Below are 10,738 nucleotides of genomic sequence, written 5' to 3'. Positions count from 1 at the left end.
CATATGATAAATTAAAATATTCCTTAGAAAATACTAATATAATATACATAAATATATATTATTATTTATTCAAATATTTTTAATAGTTTTTAACTTAAAAATATATAATAAATTCAAATAAATTATTTCATTTGAAAATGATATCTATTATTGTTTTGAAAGAATGTTAATTTATTGATTATATTCTTTATGAATAATTAATGTTTTCATATGAAATTATAATTTTATAATTTATTAAAGGTTAAAATTTAAAATGTATAATAAATTCAATAAATCATCATTAAATTAATTAGAACTGCATGATCATTAATTTTAATAATAGCATTTTAATTTATTTTACTAAAAATGTAATTATACATCAATATTATTGGCTACTAAGTAGATACTGTGTTAGCGGATGTATTCCTAATATGTGTATCATTAACTGGAGCTTCATCTGAGGGTGCATCATTAATATGTTCTTGACCATCATTTAAATCACCATGAAGAGCTTTACTAGTAAAAACATTACCAGCGGGAGCTTCACCAATAAATGCATTATTAACAGTAGCTTCAGTAGCAGGAACTTCATCGGCAGACTCAATAACAGTAGCAGCTTTATCAACGAATTTATTATTAGCAGGAATTTCACTAGCACGAGCTTCACTTACAGGTGAACCATCATCAACTTTATTAGCTGAGGAATCACCAGTAAAAGTTGTTCTAACGGGTTCATTATTTGTGAGAGGTTTACCAACAGAATCATCACTCGTAGAAGCTTCACTAGCTAATGCATTATTAGCAGATGCTTCACTAGTGGAAGTTTCACTAGTGGGTGCGTTACTGGCGAGAGTTCCACCAGCAGGGAAATCACTAGTAGAAGCTTTACTAGCAGATGTTTCACTAGTAGAAACTTCACCAGTAGCTGTATCACCTTCGAGGACTACACTATTAGGCGCTTTACTAACAGATGTTTCATTAGTAGGAGTTTCAGAAATAGGTACATCATCAACGGGAATTTCACCGGCGGAAATATCGCCAACAGGTACTTTATTAGCGGAAATTTCTTCAGTAATACTATCCTTAGTTTGTGATTTAGCAACGGGAGTTATGCCGGCGGGAATATCACCACCTGGAACTTTATCAATGCCAATTTCACTAATAGGAGTATTACCAATAGATCCTTTCCTAGCTGAAGTTTTATTAGCAGAAATCTCACCAGTCAGAGCTTTATCAATAGTAATTTTATCAGTGGAAGTATCACTAGTGAGTTCTTTTCCAGTAGTAGTTTCGTCAGAGGGAGTTTCATCAGTAGAAATTTCATCAGCCGGAATTTTAATTTCACCAATAGGAAATTTACTAGCAGATGTATCACTAGTAGTTGTTTTATCAGCAGGAGCTTCACCAGTGTCCCTTTCACCAACGAATGCTTTACCCGTCACAGTTTCACTAGTAGAAGCTTGACCTGTAGACTCATCTGTGGCAGATTCTTTATCAGTAGGTATTTCACCAATAGGTACTTCAATATTCGGTGTACTACTAATAAATTCTTCATTACTATGTACTTGAGTAGTTTCTATAATTTTAAGTTTTGTTGTATAAATTTCGACCGTAAAATCAAGACTTCTACCTCTTGCACTTTTAAAATGAATTGAAACATATTTAAAACTGATTCCACCATTTTTTATAGTAACGTGAGCACGACTACCACTATCATTATTATCAAAAATGCGAATATAAGTAATTTTACTAGGAACGTTGTAAGTTTTGAATGCCCAAACAGGTCGCAACATTTTGGAAGGCACCTTTATATCTTCTTTTAAAGTAAGTTTATCGCCAGGTAAACGCTTTCCAAAAGTCATATCATTTCGATATGACACACCAAATAAACCAGCAACAGTGGTGAATAGAGCGCAAAATAGTATACGCTGACTCACCATATTTTTATAATAAGAAAATTACTGTAAAAAAATAAAATATTTTTAAATATAAATTATTTTACTAAAAATTGTAAGAATTTAAAGCTGAAAATTCCATATTTATTTCGGGGAATACTTAAAAAAATTGATATTACTACATTTTTAATCATAAAAAATTCAATTAAGTTAACTCGAATATATTTTACAATTTATACCAAATTATATACATTTAAATCTTTCATCAATTATATTTATGGAATTTGCATTAAAGATTTCTATTTTCTAGTTAAACAAATATATAATTTATACCTTTATAAAAAAATATTGTTAAATACACAAATATACTATTTTAATAATTTTTAGTTTAGTCTGTACTGAACTTTATTAATATTATATAAAAAGTCATGTAAAATAAATAAAATTATATAAATAAATAGTTTTTTAAAATTTTAAAATTACCAAAGTAGGATTCATTAATATACTTTTAAATGTTATTTAATAAAATATTTACCTTAAAATACGTTAAAAATTCTTTCAGATCTATATTGAAATTTTTACTTTAATTGGTTGTGAATTAGAAGAAATAATACATTAAATAAAAACATTATTGGCTATAATACGTCGAATTTATTATTTCTACTCAAAATTAAAGAAAAATAGAGATAGGTATATACATGTATTACATCAATCACGACAAATATTATAGTAGCTATAAAATTAATAAATTAACTTAAACTATAAAAATGAATTCAACACTTTCATTAACATATTTTTCACCAAATATAATGTTTAAATATATATATAAATTTATTGTTCACGATTTTGATTTTCAATTGTATTTTTAGTAATATAAAAATATTGATTTGTTCATTAAAACAAATATGATACATCATACGTAGACAACAAGATATTTAATATGTGATATTTAATATGTGATATTTAATGTTTATATATAATTAAAAAAAAAAACATTATGATACATTGATTATTTATTATAGCATCCAAATTTTATATGTTTTGTGTAAAATAAGTCGAATAAATAATAAAATAATATGTTTTTGCAAATTTCTAACGTATAATTTAATTCTTAGTATATAATGTTTCAATTTAAAATTCATGTCTTTGATTGAATAATAATCCATTTAATTCATGCAAACACATGGGCTTACTACTCATAACTATATATATTATAAATATATTATACAATATTACAATAATCAAATGAATTATTTCTATTACAATAATCCACTTAAATATCAGAATTTGTTGTTATATAAATAGTAAATATAGTAAAATAACAAATAATTCAACCTAATTTGAAAAAACTTTCACATAACTAATTTCAACATTATAAATTAGTTATAAAAACGTTTTTTATGAAAAACTAAGTAAGATTTATAAATATAAGAGTTATTGTATATTTTAGTTTAAGAAATAACACATTTCTTCTATGCAAATGAAATAAATAAATTAACTCAATGAAATAAAATAATGCTTAAATTTGCTTAAAGGTGTAAAGTTCATAAAATCTATCAACTATGTTTATCTTATCGATTATTATAAAATAATAATAAGATTGCTAATTATCAAAATGATGAAAATAAAGTTTGTAGAATGTATAACTAACACAATCGGCTAAACAGAAAAAATTAACAACGTTTAAGAAAATAATTAACACAAATAAATTAATGTATTTAATCAATATTAGTTTATTAAAAACATTATTTATTGTTTTCTTATTTTTAGAATATGATGTTTTATTTAAAGAATAAAATAATCTACCATATTTTAATAAATAAACGTTAATATTAAATCAAATATTATGTTATTGAATACTATCAAATCCAATAGTATATTGATGAAAATTATGTATTGTAATTTAAATATTACATATTTTATAATGTACAGAATATAGTCACATTATTTATAATATTTCTATAATTTTCAGTCATGAAAATATAAGGTATTAAACTAAATTAATTGTAATAATTCCCTATTATATCTGTACATAATTTGTATGTTATGTAATCACAATTAATTAGGCTTAATTCGTAAATCTATATAATTAGTCATAAGATTTTTTCATTAAAATAATTATTACGAACAATCTCCAAAACATTATGATTTTCAAAGATTGTTAATATAGATTCACATCGACTTTGGAGCAATTTATCGTCTCCTTCCGTAAACACACTTCACATATCCATTTTAAAATGTTTTACGTATTTAACATAAAAACTGCCTGTTTATTTCAAATTTGAAACCTTGATCAACTTTTATATGTACTATAAAAACAATGTATACAGTAGTTACTAAAAACATTTCGTCTTAAAGCGATATATTAAAATAAAATAAAAATAAATTAATACGTAAAGATAATCATGAAATGATTACCAATTTTAAAACATAATAAACAAATCATGTACATCGGGATAAAGACATTTCAATAAGTTTTTAATTAAATTGATATAGTATGAAAATGTAATGAATTTGAAAAATGTGGTTAATTACTAGAAGAAAATATAAAAAATTAAGCAAAGTATTAAAATACTAATTGTTTTTAAGTTCTTTGAAATTCTTTTAATAAAAATATATGGACAATGATTTCATTTTCAATCATTTATAATTCTAAAAATATTCCACTATTAATGCTCATTTTCATATGATTTCATTTTCATGCTCATTTTTATAGAGTTATTAATAATATCATAATATGTATAAGTAAATATAGGAGATTCACGTTTTATGCTTCTGGGCTAATCTAAAATAACAAATAGTCGCGGTTCTAAAGTCTAATGGTATTATTTCTATTAATATTAGATAGCTCTTTTTAAATATACTGTAATTTTTTAAAATATGAGTTTGACAATAACTGTGTAATTTGAACAATTTCTTCTTTGAATATATAGTAAAATGTTTTGTTTCACTCAGTTTCTATAATTTTAAATCGAAAACAAGCTTTTTTATCATAAAATTATTATTTAGAAAATAAATAATTAGTGTTCAACAGATTAATATCTCCAAAAATTAATATATTTTATTTTAACAAATTCAAAAAAAAATAATTCAAAGTTTAAACGAATACAAGAATTATAAAAATGCAAAATCATAATTAAAAACATATATTATATCTTAAGTACATGAATAAATTAATAATACCCTGAAAGTTTCTTTATTATATATTATAGTTTGTTTAATTTATGAAACAAAATATTATCAGTATCTTATATATAATAAAACCATAATATAATACCACTGTATTTATAGATTAGACTTGAAACAACCTTAGGAAGCTAATTTTTTCGGTCAGAAAATATTACCTCCATTGAAATTTTAATAATTTGACCCAAATTATTGTTTTAATATTGGATAATATATCATGCAATAAATTCGATCTTCTGTGAAAACGTAAATTACATTTTAGTTTGACAAAATTTAATCTTATAGATAGTGAATATTCCTCTGATACTTAAAAAAAGAAAAAAAATTTTCAAAATAAGAATAGTTAAAAGTTTCATTAAAATTTTGCTTTTAATTTTGATATTAACATACACGGTTGACAACTACACAAAAAATAACTGGTATCAAACAATATCAAATATTTTAAAAGAAACTTAACAGCCAACCGAAAACTTAAAAAAATTATAATATATATACATATATAATGCTACTATTTATCACTAATCTGAATCAATAAAACCGTTAAATAACTTCATTATTCTAAAATATTATTTTATATGTTATTGCTTAAAAAATATATTGAGATTTATTTATTTCCTACTTATAACATTAAATAATCATTAAACATTTGTAATAAGTCCATACTATAATTCATACAATTGAATGACTTCATATTATAATTACTACAAAACTGTATCACTATACAATTATTTTGCAATAATAATATTTAATAAATTTCATATAAAAAAAATATTTTATAACATATTCATAAAGAACTTACGTTATAATCCATATCTTAAAAATATGAAAATTATAATTATAAGAGTATATAATTATAAATACAAAAATTATAATTATAAGAAATAGTGTTTCTAAAAGTCTAAGAATTTGTATTAATATATTAGTTAATTCATATTTAATTAATAATTCTAATTAGTTTAAATCAGCCAAAAACTTATATATTAATATATTTTTATTTACAGAACTTTAGAAGATTAATAAATGGAAATAATAAAATTCAATTTTTATTTTCAACGTTGTTTTAATTGTATAGTAACTATATTGTAGATATAGACTTCTTACTAGTTTACAAACACTAATGTATAAAACTCTACAAATTAAAAGAATAAAAGTAAAAAAAAAACTTGAAATAAATATCTAAAAATCTTTATATTAAAACTACCCTACCGGGTAAGAATTTCTTGGTAATCTAATATTGATTCAATAAATTCTTATTTCAATTTTTTAACACGTTCAATTTCTATTATCTATTTAAATATAAATTATCTAAATTTTTACAATTTCTGAAAAAAAACAGACATAAGCCACCAAAAATTATAGAAAGTTCACAAAGTTTAAATAAATTTTCCATGAATTCTAGATGAATACATGAACCCCTATAATGAATAACTAATTTTATGGTATTATTAGCTAACTTAAACCCATAATTATAATTTATGCAGTTATTATTTATATATATATACACTTGAAATATTTGTTTATAATTAATAAATTTTTAGTCAAATATTATAAAAAAAATTTTTTCAAGAATTCTATCCAGTTAAATTAACAGAAATACGTCACAAAATAAGAAAATGATGTAATAGAACTGTCACGACCGCTTATACTGAAAATTCTTAAGTAACGTAGATACATATCTTCTTAATATAAATAATATAAATTTGAATAATAAAATCTATTGTTGCTTTGACTGTTATTTTATTAAAACAAATAATTTATACCACATGGTTATACTGATATATATATAATTTATTTAATATAATTTATATATATATATATATATATATAAATTTTTTTATATATATTTTACTCCATTACCATATTGATTACATTTGTATCATATTCCGTTAAAAGAAAAATTATGTAATTTAAAACGAATAATTATTGTAAAAATAAAAAAATCTTGTAAATCCATTTTAATAAAAAAAATTGGATTTATGAAAAATATAAATTAATATAAATTAAATCAATATTAATATAACAAATGTAATAGCTGCATTTTTTAATTACATTTATTTCATTGAAAACTTATTGTTTCTCACAGTTGAAATATTCTGTTTTTCACGTAACAATCGATATAAGGTTAAAATACTTGGATCCCAACATTCCCAATATTTACTATTTATCATTCCATAGATAGATATTATGAATGAATTTACACCACTCAAATATATCTTATTTAAAAAATTTAATAGAAATATTAATTTTTTGTGTGGCTATGTTCTAAACCTTTCCTTCATATACATTTATTATAATAAATAATGAAATATATATTCAAAAGATTCGTATTTCATCTATATATTTCTGTAAAAATATTACTCAAAAATTAATGGACTTATATGAAAATAATGCATAATGTATTTATTCCAAATAATAGTAGGTTTGTCTAATATCAAAACAATAAGTTCTTTAAAATAAAAATAATTTTTTGTATACATTGTCAAATAACATTAAATAATTAAAATATATATAATGTAAGTGCTATTTTTCAACCATTTTCAATTTTTGTAATTTGTGTGTAGATAAAATTACGTATAACACTTTTATACGTAATCTAAAATAATACTTTATTATATATATTGTAGCTTCAAATTTATTAATATTTTCAGAAAATTTAAACAACTTTAAAAAAGATAATTTTCTTATGCATACGCTTATAATAAAATTGAAAACGCATCTATTGTGTTTAAGGGTTTGTATTTGTTATAAAAATGCTTATTATAATAAATAGTATATATAATTGTGTTCAGGATTGGAGTACTTTTCAAGAAAAGTAATTTTCCGAAATTTATAATAGTCTAGCCCGCAAAATCGTAAACATTGATTCCGAAATTTTTCGATCATTTAAAGTCTTTGCTTGCAAACGTTCTGTAATGTTTTTCTAGTCTCCGCATAGCAATGACGGTTAGAATTCTCTAACTATCTAAAGCTTGCTTTCCTAGAATTTTCGAAACTTCTAAAACTTTAGTTTCGAAATCTTGTATAATTCTCCGCATAGCAACACCTGCCCCATGAATATTTAAAGCAAATACGCGTCGAAGATTACGCACTTGCTTGAGTCAACTAAGAGGAGACATGCTGTACTGTAAGACGCCGCTACATTTATTACTGCATTCTGAATCAAGGCGCCACAACTTCTGTATTACTTCTGCATCAAAATGTTACTGCGTTCTGTGCCACATCAGCATCAAGACCATTTATCACTGCATTCTCGATCAAGGCGCCAATGCCCCCTAAGTCTCGACAAGTACCACAGCATGCACTACCAAGATACACGGAGGTATTAAACCATTTACATTTATAGATCAAGAAGGGACTCACATGTAAAACACCATACATGGCACTAAACAAGGAATATCGAGGTTTTACGACCTTTCATTTCTCAGTGTAGTAATTTTCCACCAAGCGCACTACACCAAGAGGACCTGCAGATTTACAATCTCCATCCTCGACTTGCAGTGCATGCTACCTCCACGTGATAAAACCACTATAGAACGACAAAATCGCGATGATTCGCACCATCAACGTAGAATCATAAGTGTGTATTTATAAATTAAAACTCAATAAATAATACGACAAACAATTGTGTTGATTACTGAATTGAAGCATTAACCTCTCACTTATTCACACTGTTCCACCAGTAAAATAGTGGATATCGTCTAATCCACCGGGTGACTAGAATTCCGAATAAATTGTTATTAAGAATTTTTTAATAAATTAAAAAAAAGAAAAATGTATTAATGAATGTTTGTTCGTTTTATTTGATAATTTAAACAACTACAAAAGTTGACTGATTTGTAGTTTTTTCAAGTTAATCTAAAAAAGTATTTTTTACATTTTTATTGAAAGCGTACCACTGACAATATAAGCTAATAAAATAAAATGTACAAAGAAGATAAATGTAAATGTCATGAAATTATTTTCATTTATAAATTTTTTCAAATTTTATTTTTTCATACTCATATAAGAATATAGCTTATTTGTGCACAATTTTTGCTAATGCTTACAACATTAGCAAAGGCCACTAGTCTATTGTGGGCAACTTATATAATTAAGCCATACTCCATCCTTGAGTATGCATAACTCTTTGCTAATCCTTACAACATTAGTAAAAGCCACAATTACATAAATAAGCCATACTCCTTTCCAAGAAGTGTGAATAATTCATTGCTGATCCTTACACGATCAGCAACAACATCGTCACCATCAACATGGAGCAACTACATCGTTGTGATTAAACATAGTTCATACTCTTCTGACAAGTGAATTCAACTCATCAATGATGTAATTGTCAATAAACCATAATAAACCATTTTTAGCGAAGTCTGCATACACTGTATACCTCTACAGCCCTTCCACTTAAGTCCTTACCTAAGCACCCGCTGAGGTAGGCGCAAATTAACTTGAACTATCGAACATTGGCAGTTCAAGCCAGAACATCAAGTATTTTCGAACATTTCATCCTTCGAGCCGGATATAATGGAAAGTAGCGTATCTCACCAGTGCCCTGCACACGTCCAACTTCAAGGAATTCAGTAGTAGATTTGCATTACTGCATACTAGAGTACTGCATAGTAGAGTAAGTACCACTACACGTGGTACTACACTAAGGTGAAACTGAAGATTTATGACCTCCCAGAATTACGACCTCATACTTCTCTGTAGTACACACCAATCAACATGGCAACGAAGGAAGGTGCGATGGAACCAAAGACCACAGAGACTTCTAGAAAGATTATCGCACCAGCAAAGGAAGGCACACTTCGAAGTGCCTCACCTTCACAATTACCCTCGGAGCTCATTTTCAAGTCACAAACTCTGTGGAATCGCATCAGGTTATTGAAGAATCTGTCTGTGAAATTCACTTCGACGTTACTCCGGAACAAATCTTACAAGCCTGTTCACACATCGAGGAGCTCTACAAGAGCTTGATCAAGGAATATACGTATATGGAGATGACCTGACCAGCTGCTCAGAGTGACCACGAGTATCTCGAGAAGAATGCCTATATCTCCAAGATAGACTCCAAGATCATGAGAAAAGCCACGCCAGTCAAGACGTAATTACATGGGACGCGACTTCCAAACATACATCTGTCCAAGTTTTCCGAATGGTAAGGAGACTGGTTTGAGTTCAGCGACCTTTTCACGACATTAATCATGGACAACAATCTAATTAGCAAGATTGAAAAGCTACATCCTCGCGCCGCATTGGAAGGGTCAGTAGTACACTTAATATCTGGAATCCCATTGAAAAACGAATCACTTGCTCCAGCTTGGGAGCTACTAACTAATTGCTACAATAACAAACAGCTATTAATTCAATCATGTCTCACTAAGCTCCCTCCTTTAACCAAAATTAAAGGGGACACAACTACTTTAGAGAAACTCGTCAACAGCTCCTACAAAACAATAAAACAGCTACTAGTATTGGAAATCACAGAAGATTTATGGAACTACATCTTAATTTATCAAATCTTGCAACAACTCGACCGTACCACGATGGAATTGTGGGAGTCATCATTTGGTACTTCCACCTCATACCCGCGCCTCGATCAACTACGGGCATTTCTAACATCTCGGCCGAAGGTGCTAAAACAGATCAAAACAATGACAAAATACCCTAAATCCACAGTCCTA

The 10,738-nt window shown here is 26.1% G+C and overlaps 1 protein-coding gene across 1 annotated transcript; it reads right to left on the bottom strand.

Moving 5' to 3' along the window:
• Window positions 1–374: 374 nt before the first annotated feature.
• LOC105361727 (Mucin related 29B) lies at window positions 375–2,450 on the bottom strand. Its single transcript, XM_011498979.1, has 2 exons — window positions 2,410–2,450; window positions 375–1,940 (listed from the first exon to the last, which is right to left on the bottom strand). Exon 2 carries the CDS (start codon window positions 1,917–1,919, stop codon window positions 375–377), a length of 1,545 nt encoding a protein of 514 aa, XP_011497281.1. The 5' UTR covers window positions 1,920–1,940; window positions 2,410–2,450.
• Window positions 2,451–10,738: the final 8,288 nt, after the last annotated feature.

The sequence above is a fragment of the Ceratosolen solmsi genome, unplaced genomic scaffold (genome assembly GCF_000503995.2).
Source record: "Ceratosolen solmsi marchali unplaced genomic scaffold, CerSol_1.0 scaffold30, whole genome shotgun sequence".
NCBI lineage: Eukaryota > Metazoa > Arthropoda > Insecta > Hymenoptera > Agaonidae > Ceratosolen > Ceratosolen solmsi.
The sequence above is the reverse complement of the archived record's forward strand: the minus strand, read 5'-3'. Positions and strand labels throughout refer to the sequence as shown.

Coding starts and splice junctions, on each gene's coding strand:
- LOC105361727 (XM_011498979.1), bottom strand. CDS start 1,919: ATGGTGAGTCAGCGTATACTATTTTGCGCTCTATTCACCACTGTTGCT.